We start from the raw sequence: 13,678 nt of genomic DNA, 5'->3' as shown, positions 1-13,678 counted from the left end.
ATGTTTCTATGTCATGCGGAAGACAATGAGCAAACCTGACTTCGGAATACCGTGGAAAACAGGAAGGCGCCTCACAGACCTAGATTTTGCCAATGACATTGCACTACTTGCAGAGTCGAGACTCACCCTTCAAGACATGACAACCGCTCTGGAGGTTGGATTAAAGATCATCTGCCAGAAGATTAAGACCATGTAGACTGGAGACCAGCAGCCAATAGACCAACTGATAATCAATGGGGAACCTGTGGAAAACGCCACAAGATTTACCTATCTTGGCATCATGTTCACAGCAGATGGAGATGTAGAGGTCTTGACTTGGTAAAGCTGCATCAGTCTTCAGAAGAATGCAGCCAGTATGGTCTAGTGGCAGGATATCCAATAAAGATCAAGCTCTTCCAGTCTGTAGTCCTTCCTGCAGCCCTCGATGCCAGTGAGACATGGAAAATTAAATGTGAAGATGAAAAAGAAATTGGATGCATTCCAACAACGCTGCATGAGGAAGATCCTGAAGACTAGCTACAGAGACCACATCACAAACGAGGTGATCCACCGGGAAACTGCAACAAAGCCTCTCAGCCAGGATATAGAGGTATGGAGGATGAAATTTGCAGGACATGTAGTCAGAATGTCACCAGAACGTGCACCGAAGATAGCAATGGCATGGCAACCTGACAGAAGAAGTAAAAGAGGCCGAGCAAAACTCACATGGAGATAAACATTCCAGAAGGATTTGGAAGCCTGTGCCCTTGACATCCAAACCATTAACATATATATTGGGAAAGCACTTGACCCTGTAATAATTCTTAGGGAACTCCAATTTGCACATCCCTCCAGTCTGAAGAATAACCTGGTATTATCATTTTCTGTTTACTGCTAACATCCCTCATGTTAGAACCCCTTTAATTCCAAGATCTAGGTAGATAGTTGTTGTGATATTGAGGCAGGAGCATGATTTTGAACTCCTAACCATATCAAATGGGCAAGCAATAATTGCTCATAACCATCCCAACATTCCCCACCTTAGTCTAAATTGATCTTCTACTGCTTTTAGTATGATCATGCACATAAAGATTTGTGCTTTTTATCTTATTATTTGCCCAACTACCTTATTGATTGTGTTAAATCTGCCCCTCATCAAGTTATTACAACAATAAGTTATTACAACAATATTTTTTTCTGCTCAGCTGCAATATTGCACCTCATGTGAGATACCCACCATTCAGCATTAATCTGGCAATTACACCCAACAAAGCCAAATGTACTGTTGGTATGTGTTCTTCTGGGTCCCGTAAGTTATTACAACAATATTTTTTTCTGCACAGCTGCAATATTGCACCACATGTGAGATACCCACCATTCAGCATTAATCTGGCAATTACACCCAACAAAGCCAAATGTACTGTTGGTATGTGTTCTTCTAGGTCCCGACCCAAAACATTACCTATCCATGTTCTCCAGAATGGGCCTGACCCATTCAGTTACTCCAGCATTTTGTGTCTATATTTGGTTAACCAATATTTGCAGTTCCTTGTTACTTCACTCTGTGCAGAATGGGGTTCCCCGTTGTATTTTACATTAGCGATGTTGCTAGAACAAAGTCTAAAAGCCTATTTATAACATGGGTAATTGTCATTTGGGAATGTTGAATCGACACAGCGTTTATAACTCCATCAAATACAGAGTGTTCAGGATTCAATATTTGCAGGAAAATAACTTTTGATATCAAACATCAACCTAATTATCCTGCAAATGCCATTCAGTGACAAATATCAGAGTGGACATCTTGTTGCTCAGCCAAAGACCATATATACCACCATAAGAGGAACAAAGACTAAAAATATATTTTTGCAGTCCACGGGAAACAAAAACTATTGACTTGCAAATTTTAATTACCCGAAATGTTTTTAATAACCTTCGATTCTGCAATGTTTTGCTTTGTGCACGTCAGCTATAACCTCAGTTTCCAAATACTAGTTTCTTAATCTTAAATCCACAATTATATAATTTTATTATCTGCAAAATTACTTAAGGGGGATTCTTTGATAGAGATAAACTTGTTAACTCAATACTCAATCAGGAAGATTTTATTTAACAAATTTTATCAGATTTGTTGAAGCCACTATGGTAGTGGATGGTGGAAGCCATCAATTAATTGTGTAAGGCTTTTGATAAGGCACCATACAAGGTTGAAAAATTGGATATTAGTGATATGACTAAAAAACTCAGATAGAAAATAGTTGTTAATAGATTTAAATGAATTTAGAAACTGATCCCATTTGTGTCCCCCAGGAATCGATGATGTTAATGTTACTCTTTAATATTTTTGTTAATGTATTTGACCATTGTCATCTTTGTACAACAAACTGTGTAAGAATGTCCACATGCTTCGTGAAACCTGTTGCAATTGAGCAGACAATTTAGATGCGTTGCAAGTGCATCACTGGCTTTAGTTTTAATTTAAAATATTTCATAAAAGAGACTTAATGAATCAAAGCTCCCAATATCCTCAAGAAGCAACAAACCTTGGTGACTGCTCTATAAGAAATGCACCGTTCAATTTGTGCACACCAAACTCCCAAAAACATTAATGAGATTATGACCGGATAATCTGTGTTCCTCAAATTGGTTGTGGTGTTTAAACTGGGAGGACATAGGTTAAGGGTAAAGGTTAGGTAATTTAGAGAGGATCAGTGGAAGAACTTATTTTTTCCAAAAGGGTGGTTGGAATCTGGAATGCCCGAGTGGATGTTGGGAGCAGATAACACTGACAACATTTAATAAGTATGTAGAGGAGCTTTTGAATTTCCAATGTAGCGAAGCCTGCGGTGCAATTGTGTCTGAATGGAATTAATGGTGGCATGGATATGGTATGCCTATTAAATATACTTGTTTATGGACCATCTATCTATACTATTACTAAAACTCTCATCTTGACAACTTCCAGTCTGCGTTACAATTACATTTGCACAAATAGGCTACCCTATATTGCTACCCTATACACCGTTCTCCTCTGCTCCAAGACACCAAGTTTTGTTCCGATCGGTGACATATGAGAAAAATTATGAAGGTTTAAAAAATCGTGAGATCAGCAGATAGGTCTTCTCGCCTGTCAATCACCATGAAGGTAACGCCCCTTCCAGCACCCGCTGGAGAAAAAAAGGTCCGGAGGCGGGGCTGAGTAAACAAGCCGTGCTGATTGAGTCCGCAAGAGTGGAGTCGGGAAAGCATTGTGTGGAGTTGGGAGGTGCTGTGTGGTGCCGTGGCCGGTGGCCGGTGGCCGCTGAGTGGAGTCATTCCCCACACACACACACACCCTCCACGCACACCCTCCTTCTACCCCTTCCCCCTCCTCCCCACACCACCACTCCCCCCCCTCCCCCAACAACACCCCTTCCCCTCACACCACCCCTCTCCCCACACCACCCCCGCACACCTCCCAGGGAAGGATGGGGGCAGAGTTTGCAGTAAATTCTTCTCGCCCACCGGCCGAAAATCATCATCCAACCACAACCCATCACCCCACCCCGCATGGCCAGCCCCAGAGGTTGCTGTCCTGAGATGCTGACTGATCCACTGAGTAACTCCAGTCTTTGTGTCTTCTTCTACTGTCCCGAGAGGGGGCGGGTCAATCCCCGCCCATTTTGCTTAAATACTGGAAACTTTAGCTATGGCAGCGCACGTTTCGTTATGGCTCTGTTCACACTGGCTGGGATATTCGTCATCCTCCTGAGGACCGCTGCTACGGTAAGTCACTCATTTCCCACTCCTCCCTGCACTCGATTATAATAAGCATTTTGCGGAGGTTTTGACTTGTCATCGTTCAACAGGTGGACGGCGATGTTCGGGGCGTGTCCCGAGTGGGGAAGAGGTGTTACTGCGACCTGCAGATGTCGGACGGAGTATTCCCCAGGCAACAGTTTGAGGAGCTCCATTCGCTTAGCGCCAACTGCAGCCAGGAACTCAATGCCAAGGAGGTGAGTGCGATACCAACGCCCAGCCCCCTCGGCTCGCCAACGTTAACAGTGAAACCAACTATTGTCCCGTAAGCTACCGGTTCCTCTGTTGTAGTTTTCCTTGAGGAGGAGTAAGTGTAAAACAATCTCTTTAACATCATAGTACGGTACTGGTGGGCATAGACCTGTTACCGAATAGTACTCGGGTGCTGTACTGGCGGGCACAGATCTGACAGAGTTTTACACTGGAGCACAGTACTGGTGGGCTTAGATGTTACAATATACCACACGGGATGGTGGTGTGAGGGGGCCATGAGTGATGGTGTGAGCGGGGCGTGAGTGGAGAATTGAGGGGGTGGGTGGAGGTGTGAGAGGGCAGTGAGACTATGAGCAATTAGCAAGAATGAGAGAGCAGTGAAGAGGCAGTGAATGATCAATGGGGATTATGGCTTTCTTAAAATATAAGCAGACTGCTACAGTTAAATTTTTTTGTTATCGCAAGTAACCTTTGGATGTGGTTTGGATTGTAAATGTGGCTGTTGCACACCACTTGTTTTATGCTATTTTGTATATTAAGCAGTTGGTATATTGTCTCAAATTTCCTAACCAGAAAAATGTACTCTTCTTTCAACTGATAGTTAAAGGAACCTATTGATATTTTCGCTGATATGGAGCAACGACTTCAGAAGCTTGTGCAGCGGATTGATACACTTGAAGAAGAATATGATGGTGATCTATACAGTATCATCTCATTTCGGATCATAGAGATAGAATATGCTGAGTTGATGGACTTGCTTAACCAACTTCAAACAATTAACTGGAGGAACCAAGAGAAGGTGGATAATCTTTTTGTGAAGGTAAACCACATGCAATGCTGATGCACGAGATGAGGGAGTCAGAGTAAATAGGTAATTTTTAAGCTGGAAGGAAGTAACTAATGGAGCGCTCCAAGGATCATTTCTTGTCCCTGTTATTTATGATTTATATTAATAACTTGGAGGAGAAAACAGAGTGCAAAGCATCCAAATTTACAAATGAGTCAAAAGTAGATTGGAGGGCAAGTTGCGAGACAATATTAAGACTGCATTGGATAAAGATAGGTTGTGTGAGTGGGCATAACTTAACAAGTGTAGTTCAGTAAGAGGAATTCAAGAGCAAACCGTTATCTAATTGGAGAAAGATTGCAGATGAGTGTAGTGCAGAGAGAATTGAGTGTTCTTGTGCACAAATTGTGAAATAAGTAGGCAGACTCAGCAAGTAATACAGAACAAGATGCCATTGTATGCAGATGCCGAGAAGTGTGTTCAGCTCTGGCTGAACAATTTCTAATCTTGTGATGTGGACTCAATAAGAAGAAGACAAACAGCATATTTTCATTTATTGCAAGGGGGTTTGTTTAAAAATAGGGAAGTCGTATTTCAAAGTGCTGGAGTAACACAGCAGTTCAGGCATCATCTCTTGAAAACAAAAATAGTTGACATTTCAGTTCTGAAGAAGGGTCCCAACCCAAAATGCCACCTATCTATGCTGTCCAGTATTGCTACCTGACCCACATAGATATTCTAGCACATTTTTGAGAGTTCGGGTTATTAAAAGATACTACAAAAAAAGCGTTGTTTTTTTGTATTCTTCCTTTGTCTAACAGGTGCAAAATATTACAGACAAAGTAGATGAATTGGAGGAATATGACCGACTTAAAGTAGTCAAAGAACATAGAAAAAGCATGATCCTGAAAAGAAGTCTGTCTGTTTGCCAGAGTGCACTGTTAGCGACACCGGCACCATACATCACTTTACTCCCAGGTGGGTATCATGTGCTCTCAATGATCCAGCTCATACACACCTCACCAGGTTGATTTAGGAGATTGGGTTCAAACTGTGAACAAAAGGTTCGGGTACAAAATCACAGCTGATGCTCTGGTGGGGAATGAGGGATTCCTGGATGACCCCAGGCTTAGTATTTCAATTATCCTCTAGTAGGATATAAAAAATCTCATGACATCATTATGCGGGAGGATTAGCATTGGCATCGGAGATGATATTTACACCTCAATCAATATCAGTGATAATGAATGATATTTGTAGTGTGCAAGATGGTTAACGTGATCATTACAACATTACTCTATGTTCAAAATGTTCTTCGGTGAGAGATATCTCGAGGCCATTAAAGGTCTGAGAGAAAACCAAATGTATCTTTATTTATTGTGTATTAATTATTTGGATGAGGGAAATGAACGCTTTGCGGCCAATTTTGCAGATGATACGGAAATAGGTGGAGGAGCCGGTAGGGTAGAGAAAGCAGGGACACTGCAGACTGACTTGGGCAGGTTGGGAGAGTGGGCAGAGAAGTGGCAGATGGAATGCAATGTAGCAAAGAGTGGAGTCGTGTGGAGTCAAGTTGGTCATAGGAATAAAAGCACAGACTCTTCTAATTGGGGAGAGAATCCAGAGATCTGAGGTGCAAAGGGATCTGGGAGTGCAGGTGCTGTATAACCAAAAAGTTAATTTGCAAGTTGAATAGGTAGGAAGGCAAACACTAACACAAGAGGACTCGAATACAAAAACAGGAATGTAATGCTGAGGCTCTATAAGGCGCTGGTCAGGCCGCATTTGGAGTAATGTGAGCAATTTTGGCCACCGTATCTGTGGAAGGATATGCTAGCTCTGGAGAGGGTCTCGAGAAGGTTTACAAGAATGATTCCAGGAATGAGTGGGTTAACATATGATGAGCATTTGACGGTACTGGGCCAAGTACTCGCTGGAATTTAGAAGGATGATGGGAAAACAACTTGAAACTTACCGAATAGGGAAAGACTTGGATATAGTGGATGTGGAGAGGATGTTTCCACTAGTGGGAGAGACGAGGACTAGATGTCATAGCCTCAGAATTAAAGGACATTTCTTTAGGAAGGAGAAGGAATTTCTTTAGTCAGAGGGTGGTGAATCTGTGGAATTATTTGCCTTAGAAGGCTGTGGAGGCCGCCAATGGATATTTTTAAGGAAGAGATAGATGGAATCTTGATTAATATGGATATCTGGGGTCATGAGGAGAAGGCAGGAGAATGGGGTTAGGAGAGAGTGATAGATCAGCCATGATTGAATGGCAGGGTAGACTTGAAGGGCCGAATGGCCTAATTCTGCTCCAATCACTAATGACCTTATGATTTCCTATTCCAACGTGAGGAAAACCAAATACTAGGTAAAGATTTGAGAGCACAATTACAAGTCCTGCACACCTGAAATCGGCCTGAAAATGAGTGGAGAGCTGACCAGTATAAATGTCATCAGGAAATTGAAACACTGAAATGGCAGCTTAGCATTCAGAGGAGATTCATGTGTGTTTATACATACAAGGTCATTAGTTCAATCTCTTCATAGAAAGTTGTGAATTTAAGTCCAATAATGTTGTAGGTTGAAAACAATTGGGAAGTGAACACACCAATTCCTATTTTGACTTGTATACCCCATGCTTTGTAGCTTAGCCCATTGTGGTTCGTCTATTTGTCAGTGTTCAAATTGCAAGAATAAAGAAAAGCTAAACAAATCTTCACAGTAAAGAAGTCTCAGTAATTCAGGGTGATCATAGAGAAGGCATTTCTAACAACAAACAGACTCTACCACATGGCCACCAGATATGCTAAGATGTTATTCAAGGCATTGTTCTCCTTCAGAATGTTCATAGTCCTATTGTGTGGAAAAATGATTTGAATGATGATGTGCCTTGCATATTTTTCCACGTTTCCTTTCTCATCTTGTTTGTTCTTTCTATGTTTCTATGTTTCCCCCCCAAATGCCATAAAACCTCTTTGTCCCAAATCCCATTTCATTACCACTATAGTGCATTATGTTGCTCCCGTCTCCAACCCTTCCTAATCTCTTTTATTTGATATTTTTAAGGCACTCATTTGAACCCCCCCCCCCCCCCCCCCGCCTCCCTCTCTGAGCCTTCCACTGGATTTCCTACATACCTGTAGACTTACTTTTCTCTAGGGTTAAAGCTACAGGCTATCAATTCTCTGAGTGCAGACTTACTGCTCTCTGTGGTTACAGTCTGTCAATGTCCCCCCTGATCTAATCCCTTACAGACTCTCTGTTGGTTATGGCCTGCCCCGTCTTCTGTTATTTCAGACTCCTGTAAGCCTTTCCATTAAAGCACCAAAGTTCCATTCGTCCAGAATCCTCAGTAGACTCTGCTCGCAGCGCCAATTTGTAGACAGGAAAAATTCAGGTGGATTCCAGGGTTTACTTCCAGAACAAACTCTCTTTATTCCAGATAGATACAAATGCTGGAGTAACTCAGTGGGACAGGTAGCATCTCTGGAAGGAAGGAATGAGTGGCCATTTGGGTCAAGACCCTTCTTCAGACTGACAATAGACAATAGGTGCAGGAGTAGGCCATTTGGTCCTTCGAGCCAGCATCGCCATTCAATATGATCATGGCTGATCATCCCAAATCAGTAACCCGTTCCTGCCTTCTCCCCATATCCCCCGACTCCGCTATTTATAAAAGCCTTATCTAGCTCTCTCTTGAAAGCATCCAAAGAACCTGCCTCCACCGCCCTCTGAGGCGGAGAATTCCGCAGACTCACCACTCTCTGTGAGAAAATGTGTTTCCTCGTCTACGTTCTAAATGGCTTGCTCCTTATTCTTAAACTGTGGCCCCTGGTTCTGGACTCCCCCTACATCGGGAACATGTTTCCTACCTCTAGTGTGTCCAAGCCCTTAACAATCCCTTAAGTCTGGGATCTTAGTCTGGGGAGAAGATACAAGAGAAGAAGATGTGTAAGATGTGAAAACAAGACAAAGTGGATGGAGATCAAGGGAAATGTAGAATAGATAAAACGTAATTGAGGACAGTCAAACTGGTCAGAGAACTGGAAATGAGGGAGGGATGGAGAGAGAGGGAAAGCAAGGGTTACTTGAAGTTAGAGAAGTCAATATTATTTTTTATTACAGATTGGCCAACTAAGGAGACACATGTCCCAGTGTAGATTCTCTCCTGTCCTAGGGCAGATGTTCACTGATTAAAAACACACAATTTATACTACCCCTGATCTACATTTCCTCTCCCCTCGAGTTTGGTGGAGTCGTTGCTAGGCAGAATCCAGGTCTCTCTATTTGTAACTAATCACAGACTAATGAAGTTCAAGAGTGTTTTATTGTCACATGTGCCAGGTAGAACAATGAAATTCTTACTTGCTACAGCATACCAGAATATGTAAACATAGTACACTGTAAACAATATAATAAACGAGAGAAAATAAAAGATCAGTGCGTATATGCACACACAAGCGCACGCGCACTGTATATACATATATAGATTTTGATTCTCACCAGATGAAAGAACTTGATTAAAAAACTAAATAGACATTGAGTCTCTTTTGTTTTAAATAGGTTATCTTAATGCTACGTACATGTTTTATTTCTTGTATTTTTTCACAGGTTCTTGTTCATTTGGAAAATTAGTAGGAGTGTCCGATCCAAAAAGTTCAATGCTCAATCATTTTGGGTCATCCTACCGATATGGTTCTTGGGGAATGGACCCATGGCCAGCTCCTGGAAAAGAGGATCAATACTGGTTGACAATTCTGTCCACCAGTAATAGATATGGAAATAAGATTCGAGTTTTCAGTTCTTATGGTAAATTTCTCACCCGCAGTGGTGCTGTTGATCTCACTTTTAAAACTTATAATGCTCAAGGCTCTGGTGGGATAATGTATAAAGATGCTTACTATTACAACTGTTTCAATTTGGATCAGCTCTGCAGATTTGATATGACCACAGAAACTGTTTTATATGCCAAACTGCCACATGTTGGTTTTAATGACAAGTTTCCATACTGCACAGTTTCTTCCTGTTATGGCTACTCAGACATGGATCTGGCAACAGATGAAAATGGGCTCTGGGTACTTTATGCAACTGAGCAAAACTTTGGAAACCTAGTTGTTAGTCAACTCAATGCAACCGACCTGTCAATACTGAAAAGCTGGAACACCACTCTATACAAACGATCAGCAACCAACGCCTTTATGGTGTGCGGCATCGTTTATGCCACCAGATATTTGAACTCCGAAGTTGAAGAGATATTTTATATGTTTGACACAACCACTGGAGTTGAGCGGAATGATTTGGCCATCCAGATTCGAAAGGTCTCATCTGGCATCCAGTACATGAACTACAACCCGCGAGATAAGACACTGTATGTGTATAGCGATGCCTATGTTGTTAGTTACAGTTTATTATTTGCGTAAAGTGTAGTGGGATTCCTGAGAATAATGCAATGATATGGAAAGTCCAGCTAACAGCAGTAAACCGTATGAATTGACATATCCTCTCCAGTACTTTCTTCGAAAAAAAAATGCACTTAGCAATTCTTTGCCACAGTTTTGAGAAAATTATATCTTTAAAATTCTTTCTATTACTTTTCATCTTTTTAGTTTAGTACTTGCGCCAAAACTCTTAACGATTGTTGGAGGGAATTTTGTACTATATTCGTACCCTATATCTGACTACTCAGATGGGCACAGACACAAATTAAAACAGCTCAGTCTATCGAACAAGTCGGTTTATTAAAGGCCTTAGTGATGTACATTGGGAAACAGTGTGAGCAAGACCAAACTGCTTCAAAAGCTACAGTAACCACAACATTTTTATATCCCCACGATACAATTGTTACTTGTGGAGTTGAAATAAATCATTAATCAATTTCTCTGTAACATTCCATCTTTGCCTTTCCCCAGAGCTAACTTTAATCTTACATTTCCTGTTGTTATGAAACACTCCTTCCCATATATCTAAGAAGTAGATACTATGAATGTCAAGATTCTACTCGCTAGATGGGGGGGGGGGGCCTTCATTAAGGAAGTCGTTTGTTAACCTTCGGGAGACTTGCCTGCTAAACACAGTGATGAAGAGTAGCTGTAATCTCAAGGTTTCAACGGATAAGCAACTGAACAGAATTGCGAATGACAACCCCCCCCCCCCCCCCCAATAGTAAAGTAAGCCTGTTTTTCAGCAGAATATTTTAGCTTTGCTATTCTGACTACATTCTTGGCCATTTTTCCCTATTATGCTTCTCCAGTATGCGAGTTCTAGGTTTAACCATATTATAACCTACTCATCTTCCTTATAATTCTCAAAATTCCCAGCAACGACAATGATAAATCAAAGATGATTTATTTGGAGAAATAACACTGAATTGCGCAAACAATCTAACTATGTCTGTCTGCTTTGTACCCACTGCAATATTGTAGTTAATAGCTAATGGGAACAAAGGGTGCCCACAAATGCAAACAGAAGTCACTTAACATTTACAGGAATTTACACCTGTTTTGCATCAACCTGCATCTGTGTTAACCAGATTCATACTTGAATGTGATGCATTGGGTTTTCTGCCTTTGCAGCAAATACTAACTACAGGGCTTCAATATTGAAGTGGTTAAGTTACTGGATCAGTAATCAGGGGTCTGGACACTGATCCAGAAACATCAACCATGTCAGCTGATGCTTAAAGTTTCAAAATAGATGAATGAATATTAGTGAACATCCTATGTGATTTTTGTTGTTCTATTGCTTCTTTGCAATTATCCCACAGAGTGGGCTGAATTTTGATTGCTATGGATGGTGGTTCCAAAGGGAATCATTCCCCTTTAAATGGATGCAAGTCCTGTACTTGCATTCTTGGGCTGTGAGTCTTTAACTGAGTGGTAGATGGTGCCACATAATTCCCTCAACTCCAAATGAGATACAAGCTAAAGCCAAGTCTGGATAGGATTCACAGCATTATGAAAGAGAAATCACCCATACAAATATTGCACCAGGATTTGAAACCCCATTGATTTCAACGTAGATATTAGACATATGGATCTAATGGAAAAATGGAAGATGTTTATTATTACTTTAAGTTAAAAATATTAAATTTTAATTTGATTAACTTCAGTTAAAATAATTAATTCACAGAATTATTTATTTTAATATTAATTTGTTTTATATGCCGCTGAATGTCAGAGGTGTTCAAAATCTGTTAAAATAATTTACATTCATGACCAACAACAAAGCCGTGTCCTGGCTTTGCTTTCAACAAAAGCAATAAGGAGCTATAGGAATGGGGTTTCTGCAATACAAGAGGTTAGGTCATCATTAGGACCTCATTGCCCAATCAAGATGCTGTGGACCAGCAAATTGGATTTCCACGTACAACCCAGTTTGGTGGGACCATGAACAATGATTCTAGGTAGTGGCAGGTCCTTACAAGACATAGTGCATAATCTTTGACAGTTACATATCCATTCTACAATTTTTTTCATGTATTTTTGTATTTTGTTGCAGTCATCCATAGTACTAACTACTGTGCACTGTCCCACATTTTATCATTAATAATTATGATTTGTGATATAGCACAAAACTCTTGCAGACATAAATATAACCTTTTATCAATCTAACTGCTTTTAAACCATATGGAAACAGCAGCATGAAAGAACGTAGCTTTTGTGTTTATATTCAGCTTTGTCCTGCCTTAACAATCCTCAGAATTTCATCCATGACCTAAACTTCCATTATAAGATTAGAAGGACAGCCATTTGCTGATGATAGAACAACATTCAATTCCATTTGTAAGTTCCCAATGAAGCTTTTTGATCCATACTTAAGCTGGTGAGTGCCATTTAACATTTGCTCCACACGGGTTATGCAACAATCATCTCCCAACAGAAGAAGGTTAAACCAAACACTTACATTAGTACTTAAATAGTTCAGATAAAAGTTTTTTTTCCTGCTTACAGCCTGTCCACTCTGATCTGTGGATAGTTCTTGCTTAGTTAATTTCTTATCTATTTGTTTGATAAGCAGAGAATCTATAATCATGTCTTCTGTACCCATAAGCACTCTCTTGTGTCAGGCATGGTCAAATAATTATCCGTGTTTTCCTTCTATTTCACATTGTTGCTTCCCCCTGGCATTATCAAAAACATAGCATCAGTTTCTACATAAAGGCTGAAATCCTCAACCACGCCTTTCATTCTTCTAGTTTGATTATTTCATTGTATTCTTAACTGAATTTATCTTTTTCAAAAACAAACTTGGTCAACCACAAACCTTCCCTGAATCTCAACTCAATTAAGACTCATTTATGCCTGTGCTTGCTAGCTCAGTCCATGTTGATTTAAAAATTAACTTTCATGGTTTCAAATCCCACCACAGCCTCACCCTACTTATCTCTGAAATTTCCTCCATTCCTAATGTGTTCGTTCAAACACATCAAAGCACCTTTCCATCAAGTTCAGAAGTCATACTGAAATGTTCTTGGTGTATTTACCACTTAAGAGTCATATAGCACGAAAACAGGCTCTTTTGCCCAACACGTCCATTGCAACCAAGATGCCCCATCCACGCTAGTCACACTTGCTTGCGCCGAGGCCCATATACCTCTAAACCTTTCCTTCCAATGGATCTGTCCAATGACATGCTGAGACTGTCATATGCTGAGAGAATGGAGTGGCTGGGCTTCTAAATTCCAGGCTAAATCCTGGAATTTAGAAGGATGAGAGGGTATCTTATTGAAACATATAAGATTATTAAGGGTTTGGACATGCTAGAGGCAGGAAACGTGTTTCCAATGTTGGGGGAGTCCAGAACCAGGGGCCACAGTTTAAGAATAAGGGGTAAGCCATTTAGAATGGAGATGAGGAAACATTTTTTCACACAGGGAGTTGTGAGTCTGTGGAATTC

The 13,678-nt window shown here is 40.8% G+C and overlaps 1 protein-coding gene across 2 annotated transcripts; it reads left to right on the top strand.

Annotated features, from left to right (window-relative positions):
- Positions 1-3,679: 3,679 nt before the first annotated feature.
- Positions 3,680-10,264, top strand: LOC116982709 (olfactomedin-4-like). 2 transcript variants are annotated; one of them, XM_033036088.1, is made up of 5 exons: positions 3,680-3,744; positions 3,828-3,974; positions 4,592-4,810; positions 5,599-5,755; positions 9,395-10,264. In XM_033036088.1, the coding sequence occupies exons 1-5, from the start codon at positions 3,688-3,690 to the stop codon at positions 10,201-10,203; spliced, it is 1,389 nt and encodes a 462-aa protein (XP_032891979.1). In that variant the 5' UTR covers positions 3,680-3,687; the 3' UTR covers positions 10,204-10,264. The 2 variants fall into 2 exon arrangements, with proteins under 2 accessions (XP_032891979.1, XP_032891978.1); XM_033036087.1 differs by having other exon boundaries at positions 3,682-3,744; positions 3,825-3,974.
- The last annotated feature ends 3,414 nt before the right edge of the window (positions 10,265-13,678 follow it).

The sequence above is a fragment of the Amblyraja radiata genome, chromosome 17 (assembly GCF_010909765.2).
Source record: "Amblyraja radiata isolate CabotCenter1 chromosome 17, sAmbRad1.1.pri, whole genome shotgun sequence".
NCBI classification, from domain to species: Eukaryota; Metazoa; Chordata; class Chondrichthyes; order Rajiformes; family Rajidae; genus Amblyraja; species Amblyraja radiata.
The sequence above is the reverse complement of the archived record's forward strand: the minus strand, read 5'-3'. Positions and strand labels throughout refer to the sequence as shown.

What these genes read in the sequence shown, in the direction of transcription:
- LOC116982709 (XM_033036087.1), top strand. Translation starts at nt 3,688, where the DNA reads ATGGCTCTGTTCACACTGGCTGGGATATTCGTCATCCTCCTGAGGACC. An exon ending in TCCTGAGGACCGCTGCTACG is followed by an intron (nt 3,745 to 3,824) that starts GTAAGTCACTCA and finishes GTCATCGTTCAA; the next exon opens with CAGGTGGACGGCGATGTTCG. An exon ending in TGGATAATCTTTTTGTGAAG is followed by an intron (nt 4,811 to 5,598) that starts GTAAACCACATG and finishes TTTGTCTAACAG; the next exon opens with GTGCAAAATATTACAGACAA.